We start from the raw sequence: 11,920 nt of genomic DNA, 5'->3' as shown, positions 1-11,920 counted from the left end.
GCTATCTACTTCCCGCTTAATGCCTCTGCCAGGCTGCCCTCAACTAGTATGGCTGCTCTGGCTCATGCCTCACTATGGTCTCGAAGCCGCCACTAACCGGCCAGGTTCCGGGAGGCGCTGTTCAGGATGCAACCACCCCCGCCCGTCTCTCCCCTCCCCCACGCCCGCGGCGGCGGCGGCGGTGGCTGAAGCCCGGATGCGGCGCCGTGAGACAGGCCCGGGAGAGCGGCGCGGATGGATCCAACATGGCGGCGCCGAACCTGAGCCGAGAGTGAGGCGGAGGGGCGGCCGGAGTGGGGAGGGGGAGTCGAGCGGGACGGGGCGGGGCCGGGCGGGGCCGCTAAGGGTTTGGGGAAGGAAAGTGGAGGGGGAGGCGGTGGCGACGTCCAGCTTGAGAACCTCCAGAGAGGGAGGTGACGGGACGCTACCAGGTGGGGGAGGGGAGCAGCCGAGGGGGGCGTGCAGGGGAGATGGCAACTGTGGGAGAGGGCAGGGGTCGAGGCGCAGGAGTGGGAACATGGGGCGGGGCGTAAACAAGGGCCCGGACTGGGCCAGGCCAGGGGTATTAGAGAGGCCGAGGTGGGGAGTGGAGCCGCGATCTGGCCTGATAGAAAGGGGTATAGGAGCTGGAGGGAGAGGCTGAGGGTTTTAAGGGGAAGTGGGCTTGTGGCATGTGGTTGGAGGGAGGACTGGACTTTTGTGAGGGTTGTTGAGAGGAGGTGGGAGGTGAGAATTGGACTTTTGAGGCTTTGTGGAGGGAGGTTTTAAAAGTGTTAAATTGGAAGTGAGAGGGGGAAGGGCCTAGGGGTGAATTTGGGTGAAAAAAGGAGAAAACGAAGGTTTAAGGAATGGACAGAGTGTCGGTGTGCCGAGGTAAAGAAAAAAGTGAGAGAGTAGGAGGAAAGTTTGGGAAGAAAGGGATTGGGATGAGAGATAGGACAGGGGAGCTGCTCGGGTGATAGAGGTTCGGGGTTTCCCTTTCCCCTGTGGATAGGAAGAGTGCATGTTAAGCAGCATCAGTTGCAGCCAATTCCAATTGCCAGGCCCTTAGCTTTTAATGGGGTGGGAAGGGCAAAAGGGAATGGTCATGTGGGTTTTGAGAACTGGGATTGAATGAGGGTTCAACTGGGTTTACTTTCCTAAAGTGTTCCTACCTTATTGCTCCCTTGTTTTTCCTAGTTACAAAAAGAAGGGAAAATGGGGAAACTGCTAGTGAGTGTGGAGGAGTGAAGGACTTTTCTAGTTTTTAACAATTAGCAATACAAGAATGGGGAAATAGATATGGCTGTATTGGAGCCCTGCATGCTAAGGTGAAGGCTCTGAAAGTCTGAGGAGGAAGACAGAAAAGACGGCTGGCATCTAGAAAGGCCAATTAAAGGAGCCCTTTAGTTTCCAGACCCTTTTTTTTTTTGGTGTTTAAGTGCTAGAAGGGAGGGAGTCAGTAGGCATACTTCAAAACAAACAAGATCTCTGCTTAAAAGTATATGTGTGAGTGGATGCTGCCTCAGTGGATATTTTGTATTTGTGTGCAATGGGGAAAATAGAATTTGGAGGATAGTTCTGGACTGTTAAGTGATGGGAAGAAAGTGCCTTTTTTTGGGGGGGGGGGCTATAACCACTTTCTCCTCACAATTCTCTAAAGATGAAAGTCAACATTAATATGGTAACAAAATAGGTGGAATAAGGTATTGAGGAGGTTATCAGAGCGTAATAATGGGTTTTCCCAGAAGTTGCTGAATTTGTATTTGCCATGAGCCATTGGGACTAGGAATTCTTGAAGTTGGTGTTTGTTTTGTGAATTGACTAGGAGAGAGGGAGCCCTGGGGATTTTGTTATGGGTTAGTTCTCTTCTCTTCTTTATCTAGGAGTGGATCAATTTGTTTGAAATAGCTTTAGGCTTCTCTGTGAGTTTTTGAGACTGAGATTGACTAACTCTATTGGTCTTCAAGATTTCAAAATAAAGCTTGAAATTTGACTCCCCCCCTTATTTGTTTTTGTTTTTCTGCTGGCTTTGAAACTTGTGCTAGGAAGAGACTTCGGAAATTAAGTTTCTTGCAGAGGTAAGTCTAGAACTTTTTATTGTTCTCAAACAATGGAAATGCCATAGAATTGTATTGGGGTTGATCCCAGTTGTGGGGAAGATGCCAGGGAAAATGAGTTTTCACTCACCCAACAGTACATTAAAATCTGTTCCAGTCACTATCTCTTCAGCTAACTGGAGTTTAGGAGATAAAAAGAAAGGGGAAATTAGGTGTCTTGGGACAAGCCCCCAGTTTTGGTTTATTATCTAGTCTTTTTGGTCAGCTCTGGGAAAATAATTTTTTAACATATGGAAAGCTGTGGTCTAGTACTTTGTCTACTGTTTTGCCCTTTGAGCGTTCCTGAGGCACCTTCCTTGCTTGGTAAACTTACTCTCTCTCCTAGCTGTTCAGAGTTCCTGGAATCTTCTTTTGAAAACATACTATGTAATCTGACTTCCAGATATTTGGTTACATTTTCCTAATCCCACCAGCAAGAAAGCTATGTACTGTTTGCTTTCTTTAAGATTTTCCATGTAGATTTCACTCCAAGCTTCAAGATATCATTCACTCTTTAGTTCTTCTACATGACTTTCCCCTAAGGGCTTTTGAAAGTCAGATATCTGTGAAATTACATCTATCATCTCTGTTGAGAAGAAACTAGACTGCTATTTTCATTTTTAAGACATTACTGTTTTACTTCTTCTACATGTTCTTCCTCTCAGGACTCTTGAGAAAGTCGGAGTACCTCAAAAGGTACAGATATTATCCCTAGACGGGATGAGACTGGATTGCTTGGACATGGAAACCCAACAGAATATGACCCATCAGGAGGGGAATCCTGTAGATACATATAGACTCTCAGTTGACCCTTGACTGACTTGGACCTTCCTAAAGAAAAACGTACACACTAGAACTCTGGGAAGTATAACAGTTTATCAGAATAAAGAATTATTCTTGGTAAATAATATATATGGGTAAAAAAAAAAGAATTATTCTTGGGAAGCTGTAGTGGGGGGACTCATATATTAGTATCCCAGCCAGTGGGATCCATCTGGCAGTGTTTCAGATACCAACACTGAAGTTCTTTATGGTTCTCTGGAGGGGACCATTCTCCTCACTATTCTGATACCGTTCATCTAGGATCTGTATATTTTAAGCTGAGCTCCCTTGCTTTACTGCCACAGAAAGCTGAGTATATTTTGGTTTAAGAGGAAGTTGGTCACATTCTTTTAATCCTGAAGCTGGATAGATTCCTATAGCCCCCTTCTGAGTTGCTGAGTGAGTTAACTCAAAATCCCAGATGATAATTAGGTGGGGAGGGATGTCTACTAGCCTGTATGCCAGCCTCCTGACATTTCTCCCAAGGACATGGCCTTGGGAAACTTTCACTTCTGCTAAGTTTTGCTTCATTGAATAAGCAGTATAAGTCTGATCAGCAACTTAACCAGAAGGGTTTACTATGAGTCTAGTTTTAGGACTTGAAAATGACCCTGAGACTGAAGAGAAGGATCCTTTGTGTCTGTCTTGAAGAGGATATTCCAACCTCCCACCCCCCACCCCCATCTTTTCTCGCTTTGGTATTGGGAATTGAATCCAGGGACACTTTATCACTGAGTTATATCCCTAGCCAAATTTGATTTTTTATTTTGAGATAGGGTCTCACTGTGTTGCTAAGGCTGGTATGGAAGTTAGAATCTTCCTGCCTTGGGATTACAGGTGTGTGCCACCGTGCTCAGCTGGTATTTCTTTTATTCTCATAGAACTCCAGATTGAACTAGATCAGAGTAGACCTCTGGGATGGGGCAGTAGGGAGTAGAGCATTACCCTGCAGTTCACCTGAATGACAACAGCAGTAAAGAGGAGCCAGGGCTGGGGTGGGATGGAACTCCTTTGTGTTAGTTAAACCCTAGAGTTAAATGAGCCTATGCTTGACTGGCCTTTCTTTTATTCTGGAATATTGTTTGATAGGTTTGGGTTGGAGGGACTTAACAGCTTCCTTCTCTAGGTCTAGTGTGGAAAGTCATGTGCATTCTTTTGACCATTCATCATGTTCCACCTGGAAGATGGATATGGACATTTTGAGCCAGATAATTCTTTGTTGTGGGGGACTGTCTTGTGCATTATGGGATATTTAGCAGCATCCCTGGCCTGATTACATGCTGGTTCCCTACACATGACAATTAGAATTGTCTCCAGACATTACCAAATGTCCCCCAGGGGGTACAAATTTGCCCCAGGTTGAGAACCACTGACCTAGAAGTTCTGATGATTCCTGGTACCTTGACTGATTCAGCCTAGGATCTAGCACTTAAAGGTGGCTATCCACACCCCCCTCAGATGTAGATTTAACTCAGGGAATTAAGGTCTATTGTAGAGTTGCATCTGTTGATGTGTGGTTAGGACCACAGTCATATTTTGCTCTGTTTTCTAGTGGCAAAATATGTGGGGACACTATTTCTTCATTTCCTGGGGTTTAAGGATACTTTGAATTAGGGAACACTGGAGCAACCTATTTTTCTGATTGGTTGAATGTGAAACCTGCCCATCTGCTTTCTCTTCGATCCTCATAATCAACAGCTGGCCCAAAGGAACAGGTGGGATAGGGAACTTGCAGAAGTTGCACGGGCTCTTAGGAGGCTCAGTTTTCTCCTGATGCCTGCTATGAGTAAGAAGTTATTTTTCTACAGCACTTCCATTAGTACCCAGTGACAGCAGCAGGTAAAACAAGAGGAAGAAACGAGGAAAATCAGTCTGTTGTTGAATAGTTATTTTTCCATGTTTTGGGTGGAAAATCTGGGCTTTCCAAACTATGTATGGGTTATATATCTTTCCACATACCAGAACCCATGGTCTGGGGTTGATTCCAGGAGGGGCCTCCCTTTTTCTTAAGGGGATAAAGCTCTCTGTGCTTCCATCTTTGATTTATTGAAGGAGAGGGACCAGGTCCTTCCTACTAGCTCTTCTACTTTTTGAGTCCTCATTGGCTTGGTTCTTATGAAGTAACTTATCATTTTATTCTTTCTTTTTCAGTTTTGGGGATCAAACCCAGGGCCGCTTAACTATTGAGTTACATCCCCAGCCCTTTTTATTTTTTGAGACATGGTCTTGGCAAATTACAAGGCTGATTTTGAACTTGTGATACTCCTGCTTTAGTCTCCTAAATTGCTTGGACTACAGATATGTACCGTCATGACTAGCCCCTCATACTGAGCAGGTACCCTGCTGCTGAATTATACTCTGAGGCCCTCATTCTCTTTTCTAGTTTAGCCTCAGTTTCTTGGTGTATACAATGGACAGAACAGCCTATTTTATTGGTGAGAAGAGGGTGTGGTGTGATGTGGGTAGTTCTCTGGCCTAGAGGCAGCTCCGCCTGCCAGTTCTGTCTGCATGGTAACTGAGTTATGCATGTCTATTTTTAATGGGGTTCTCTCACTCTTGGACTTTTGTGAGTTTGTTTCTTAATGTTATTGCTTGTGGTGATCTCTTAGAGATTAGATTCTATTCAGTTCAACAACAGATTGCTCCAACAAATGCCACACTTTGTCCTTTGCCAGGCACTGGAGAAATAAAGGTGAATTTTACTTAGTCCCTCTCCATGAATTGCTCAGGATCTAAAGAGATAATAAATATAAAAGAAATATGCATAGTGTTCCAAAAGAGCACAGTAGAGGACTACTTAACCCAGCTTGGGGGTGTAGAGATTGCATTTTGAAAGTAGCATCTGAGCTGACTTTTACAGTAGGAGTAGGAGTTAGCCATCTGAAAAAGAGTGGTTATGTGGAATAAAGGGTGAGGGGCATTTAGGCAAAGGGAATAACCCGAAGAAAGGTGTAGAGAAATGAATTACATACTGTATGTGAACTATAAACACATAAATGTATAATGTTGGAAAATAAAACTGATAAAGAATAAAAAGTGGATCTGGATGCAGTGGTGCACACCTGTAATCTCAGTGACTTGGGAGGCTGAGGCAGGAGGCTCATGAGTTTGAGACCAACCTCAGCAATTTAGTGAGACCCTGCCTCAAAATAAAAAATTTAAAAAGGGGGTTTTTGTGGTGGTGTATGCCTGTAATCTCAGCTACCCAGGAGACTGAGGCAGGAGGATCCACAAGTTCAAGGCCAGCCTTGGGAAAAAAAAAATGCTGGGAGTGTGGCTCACTTGTCTAGCATGCTGGAGGCCCTGGGTTTGATCCCCAGGACGTGGGCTAGGAGGAATGGAATGTGGTGGGAAATGAAGTTAGAAAAGTCAGCCTGATCTTGGGTGGCTTGGTATACTGTAAAAGGAATTTGGAGGTTTCCTATAGGTAAGGAGAAGGCTGTAGATGAGTCTTAAGTAGGAAAATGATGTAGTCAGTTGTGCATTTTAGATAGCTAACTCAATTAGATGAATTTAGGTGGGTTGTTTGATGTCTGGGGGTCTAGAAGTGTGGCGGAGTGGTAGAGCACTTGCCTAACGTGCACAAGGCTCTGTGTTTGATCCCCACCATTGAAAAAAGAAAGAAAGAAAAAAGATTAGTGGTAGGGAGAACTTTTTAAAAGAGGCAGTAATCAGGCTGGGGTGTGGTGTGATGGCGATATAGCTCAGTTGGTAGAGTGCTTGCCTCACATATACAATGCCCTGGGTTTGATCCCTAGCACCACCAAAAAAAAAAAAAAAAAGAGGCAGTGATCCAGGAGAGAGACCATAGGAATCTAAAATATGGCAGTGGTGGTAGAAATGACAAGATAGAGGAGATTTAAGAAATATTTAGAAGTAGCTGGATGAGGTGGTGCATGCTTGTAATCCCAGTGACTTGGGAGGCTGAGGCAGGAGGATCATAAATTCAAGGCCAGCCTCAGCAACTTAGCAAGACCCTTCTCAAAATAAATAAAAAGGACTGGGGATGTGCTTCAGTGATTAAGTGCCCCTAAGTTCAATCCCTGGGACCAAAAGAAAAAAAAAATTGGAAGTAGTCTCAGTAGGAATCTAAAATTGAAACTGATTAGGTGATTGGAGCTTGTGGTCAGAGGGGTGGAATAGTATTGGGTGATACCTTCTGGCAGTGCAGTAAGTATGAAGTGACTAGAGTGCAGGTGAAAGTTGTTAGACTGGAAGATTGGTTAATGACTGGGTCATTGACATCAACCAGGATGACTGATGAACTTTGTGAATCAAATGCCAGATTATGTAATGAACATAGGGCTGTGTTTGGTCAGTGGATGTGGTTTGTAAATGACATCCATGAGAAGTTAAAAGTTGGTATATCCAGGCTGGGTGTGGTGGCACATACCTGTAATCCCAGCAACTCAGGAGGCTGAGGCAGGAGGATCACAAGTTTGAGGCCAGTCTCAGCAACTTAGTGAGTCCCTAAGCAATTTATGGAGACCCTGTCCCCCTGCATGTTAGGGTCTGTAAACAAGTCAGGATGGCGCCTGGCATTTTGCCAGAGGGAATGGTTTATGAAGTAACGCCAGCGAGCCATTAAGTGTGGAGATTCCTTATTGGTTGACTGCTGTATCTAGTTTATGTTAATTAAGATAAGCTGTATGGAATGTATATATACCGCTCCTGTCCTACAATAAACAGCTCCCACTCCTGCTGTATCAATCTACACAAGTTGCTCGTCACCCCCCGGTTATTTTGCTGCAGCTGGACTGTGGCACCTGCAAAAAGCAAAAAAAAAAAAAAAAACTGGGGATGTGGCTCAGTGGTAAAGCACCCCTGCGTTACATTGTTGGTAGCAAAAAAAGAAGGGTATATTCAAATGATGTGAAGATTATGGGAATATAAAGTTTACAGAGTGATTTTACATTTATTTTCTCATTGGATTGGTAACAACTCTGAGGAGGTTTTTTTTTTTTTCATCCTTGTTTTAAGGATGAAGGCACTGAGACTTTCTGATAAGTGACTTGCCACCCAGCTCCACAGCTTGTTAATGAAACAATATGGTCATAATTTAAACTAGTTAATACTAAACATTTTCAGTTTACCTATTCATCTGATGCAGTTTCTGTATTAGAATTAAGAATTAATTCTCTACTTATAGATTTTGCCTGTGTTCAAGAAGTGAACTGTTTGAGGAGAGGGAAAAGCAGAGTTTTGGGGCAAGAGATACATTCAGGGTAATATGTAATAGTAACTTTTGCTGAATATGTAGTATTAAAATTGCATAGACACTCTCAGGGTAAGAGACTATTTCTCCAGTAAGATCTGGACTCGGGCTGGGGTGGTGGCTTAGAGGTAGAGTGCTCTCCTGTGCATATGTGAGGCACTGGGTTCGATCCTCAGCACTATTTAAAAATAAAGATATTGTGTCCACCTATAACTAAAAATAAATGTTTAAAAATTATATAAAAAAAGATCTGGACTCAGCATCATCTGTTGAGTATGGAGAGCTCTAGGGTTTATTTATTCTTTATTTTTGGACTGGGATTGAACCCAGGAGTGCTCTGCCCCTGAACTTCATCACCAGACTTTTTTCTTTTGAGGCAGAGTTTTGACAAGTTGCACAGAATGGCCTGGAATTTGTGATCTTCCTGCCTCAGTCTCTTGAATAGCTGGGATCACAGGCGTGCACCACCATACCCACCTACTGTTTATTTTTAATAAACACTTTAAAAATAGTTAATAAACATGTATTAAGCAGTATACTGCGCCAGAAATCATGTTAGGCACTGGGAATATAGGAATGAAAACACTAGTTCCTCCCATTGAATGGCTCACAGGTTCTTGCTTTATCCTTACAGTATACTGGGAATAGCAGCTGTTGAACAGGGATTCTGGAAAGCACTGTGTTCCTGAGCCCCCATCATGGCGGGCCTAAAGAGGCGGGCAAGCCAGGTGTGGCCAGAAGAACATGGTGAGCAGGAGCATGGGCTATATAGTCTACACCGCATGTTTGACATCGTGGGCACCCACCTGACACACAGAGATGTGCGCGTGCTTTCCTTCCTCTTTGTTGATGTCATTGATGACCATGAACGTGGACTCATTCGAAATGGACGTGATTTCTTATTGGCACTGGAGCGCCAGGGACGCTGCGATGAGAGTAACTTCCGCCAGGTGCTGCAGCTGCTGCGCATCATCACTCGCCATGACCTGCTTCCCTATGTCACCCTCAAGAAGAGACGGGCTGGTAAGGGTTTATTGGCGGTGAGGGCAGTGGAATCGGGAAGAGTTGTAGAAAACCAGGAGTGAACAGCATAAGAGGGAGGCTTTGACCCTGGGGAGTTCCTAGGAGAATCAGTTTTGAGGCCCATTGGGAGAAGGAAGGGTGTACTTTTTCCTGAATGTTTTCTTCTTTCCCTACAGTGTGCCCTGATCTTGTAGACAAGTATCTGGAGGAGACATCAATTCGATATGTGACCCCCAGAGCCCTCAGTGATCCAGAACCGAGGCCTCCCCAGCCCCCTAAAACAGGTGAGAAGATATTACTCCTCCTGATTCCATAATCAAGCAAGAGGACACTGATCCCTTCACATTCCTGGCTTTGCCAGCTTAAATGAAAGGATGCTGTCCCTCCACATCTAGTCCTATGAAAATTCAGGTGAGCTGTTAATGTTTCACCTTGGTCTTGTGTTGCTTTCATATATCCTCCTTTCAGGTCACATTATTGATGCTGATAAGTCTACATGATTCCTTCTGCATTCCAAGAGTCAATTTCTGCCTTTAACTTATTTTTTCTTCTCTTTTACATTCTTGTCAGTGCCTCCCCACTATCCTGTGGTGTGCTGCCCGACTTCGGGTCCTCAGATGTGTAGCAAGCGGCCAGCCCGAGGGAGAGCCACACTTGGGAGTCAGCGAAAACGCCGGAAGTCAGTGACACCTGATCCCAAGGAAAAGCAGACATGTGGTGAGGAAGTTTAAGGGTTCCAGAGGTAGAGTAGACTTGAGGGAAAATAGTGTTATTAATGCAAGGCTTACATTTTCTTCCCCTGGTACTAGGGATTGAACCCAGGGGTATTCTACCAGTGCACTACATGCCCCGCTCTTTTATTTTTTTGAGATAGGGTCTCGCTGAGTTGCCCAGGATGGCATTCGAATTTGCAGTCCTCAGTCACTGGGATTACAGGTGTGTGCCACCATGCCAGCTGCAAGGTTCACTTTGATTGTTGGCACAAAGTGAGACTGAGTGATTTAGTCTGTGGAAGAACTCTATTTTTGTGAGATTTTATAATATATATATTATATATATATATATTTATATATTTTTTTGGTGCTGAGGATTGAACCCAGGGCCTTGTGTATGGCAAGCACTTTACCAACTGAGCTATATCCCCAGCCCAGCAGGGTACATTTTAACTTTTTATTTAACAGTAGATCAAAGAGATGCTGATATGACACCCTTATTGTAGGATGAACCAATCAAGATAATTAAAATGAACCTTTATCCTAATTAGAAAAGTATCTCATAAGCATGGTGCTGTTTGTGAGTGATGGGAGATGATGGTGACCTGGGCATATCCCATTTAAGGGAACCTGTAAAATCACACAAGAATTTCAGAGATGCATAGAAAAGAAATTGTCTTGGGGAAAATAGAGAAGCTATCAGGTGACGTTCCCTGCTTTACCCCATTCAGCTTTTCAAACTTAAGTTGTAAACTTCCAACTCACTTGTAACCTCTTCTGCTCTGTATTTTCTTTACCACAGACATCAGACTGCGGGTTCGGGCTGAATACTGCCAGCATGAGACTGCTCTGCAGGGCAATGTCTTCTCTAACAAGCAGGACCCACTTGAGCGCCAGTTTGAACGCTTTAACCAGGCCAACACCATCCTCAAATCCCGGGACCTGGGCTCCATCATCTGTGACATCAAGTTCTCTGAGCTCACCTACCTCGATGCATTCTGGCGCGACTACATCAATGGCTCATTACTAGAGGCACTTAAAGGTGTCTTCATCACAGACTCCCTCAAGCAAGCTGTGGGCCATGAAGCCATCAAGCTGCTGGTGAATGTGGACGAGGAGGACTATGAGCTGGGACGACAGAAACTCCTGAGGAACTTGATGCTGCAAGCATTACCCTGACCTTTTCCCCTTCTTACTTCTTTGGGGACTGTTCCCACCACCCACCTCTGGAGCTTACATACTGTTCTGGGGTTTGTTCTCTACCCTTCCAACCAATCACACCCCTGCCTTTTTTTTTTTTAAGACAAAGGAAAATGGAAATGGTGTTCCCCATCCCTCCCTGCACCCATGTGCCTGGGCTTCCCCTTTGTTTCCTGTTTTCACTTACCCCCTAATGTGTGTCTCTACAGCCACCTTACCACTGAGCCGTAAGACAAATGTATAGGGAGAAGCGAAGCCTATAGAACAGTCTTTGTAAGGGACTGAAGTGAACACTGATTTTGGGTGCACTGAGGGGTTATCAATACTTCTGGCTTTATGAGGGCTCTTAAATTTTGTCTGAAAAACCAAAGGGCTGCGAATAAGGGAGCTATGTGGAAGGTGGGACTCTGAAGTGTATTTTGGAACTTAATCACCACCCTCTTCCAAATTATAGAATTTTTTTTTTAAAAAAGAAGAAACTGTGGCCCTTTCCACTCTCTCCTGGCCTCTGGTGCTGCTCCTCTCTGCCTTCTTTTCTCCATTCCATGGCTTGAAACTGCTGCCTGGTGTGGTCCTTCCTTTTTCCCCCTTTGTCAAATCCTCTTCAAGGGAGTAACAGATAAGAGGACTGGGTCAGCCTGATCACCCCTCTCAATTGTGATGTGTGTGAACACACTCATATACAAGGTGGATAGAGAAGAGGCTGCTGATTAATATACACTCCCCCTGGAAAGGGGAAGGGGGAGTGTGATACTTTCCTTCCATGTTAAAGTGAAAATAAATAACATACCCTGCAGCCCTTTTCCCCTTTGGTTTTTTTCTGGCTTGGGCAAAGGGCACCTTAGGATAAAGTGAATTCCTCCTTTTTC

General features: G+C 44.4%; 1 protein-coding gene across 4 annotated transcripts; it reads left to right on the top strand.

Moving 5' to 3' along the window:
- The first annotated feature begins 25 nt into the window (after window positions 1-25).
- Dedd (death effector domain containing) lies at window positions 26-11,847 on the top strand. Of its 4 annotated transcripts, none has more exons than XM_046428946.2 (6): window positions 26-271; window positions 2,028-2,060; window positions 8,750-9,138; window positions 9,315-9,422; window positions 9,709-9,855; window positions 10,654-11,847. In XM_046428946.2, the coding sequence occupies exons 3-6, from the start codon at window positions 8,814-8,816 to the stop codon at window positions 11,028-11,030; spliced, it is 957 nt and encodes a 318-aa protein (XP_046284902.1). In that variant the 5' UTR covers window positions 26-271; window positions 2,028-2,060; window positions 8,750-8,813; the 3' UTR covers window positions 11,031-11,847. The 4 variants fall into 4 exon arrangements, with proteins under 4 accessions (XP_046284902.1, XP_046284903.1, XP_046284904.1 ...); XM_046428948.2 differs by lacking the exon at window positions 26-271 and adding an exon at window positions 370-431; XM_046428947.2 differs by lacking the exon at window positions 2,028-2,060.
- The last annotated feature ends 73 nt before the right edge of the window (window positions 11,848-11,920 follow it).

This window comes from Marmota monax, unplaced genomic scaffold (assembly GCF_021218885.2).
Source record: "Marmota monax isolate L192 unplaced genomic scaffold, Marmota_monax_Labrador192_F-V1.1 WCK01_AAM20220418_F8-fsc00145, whole genome shotgun sequence".
Classification (NCBI taxonomy): domain Eukaryota; kingdom Metazoa; phylum Chordata; class Mammalia; order Rodentia; family Sciuridae; genus Marmota; species Marmota monax.
Note: the sequence above shows the minus strand (reverse complement) of the source record. Positions and strands in the feature narration are given on the sequence as shown.

Coding starts and splice junctions, on each gene's coding strand:
- Dedd (XM_046428947.2), top strand. CDS start 8,814: ATGGCGGGCCTAAAGAGGCGGGCAAGCCAGGTGTGGCCAGAAGAACAT. Junction 9,423..9,708: donor TCCCCAGCCCCCTAAAACAG/GTGAGAAGATAT, acceptor CATTCTTGTCAG/TGCCTCCCCACTATCCTGTG. Junction 9,856..10,653: donor CAAGGAAAAGCAGACATGTG/GTGAGGAAGTTT, acceptor TCTTTACCACAG/ACATCAGACTGCGGGTTCGG.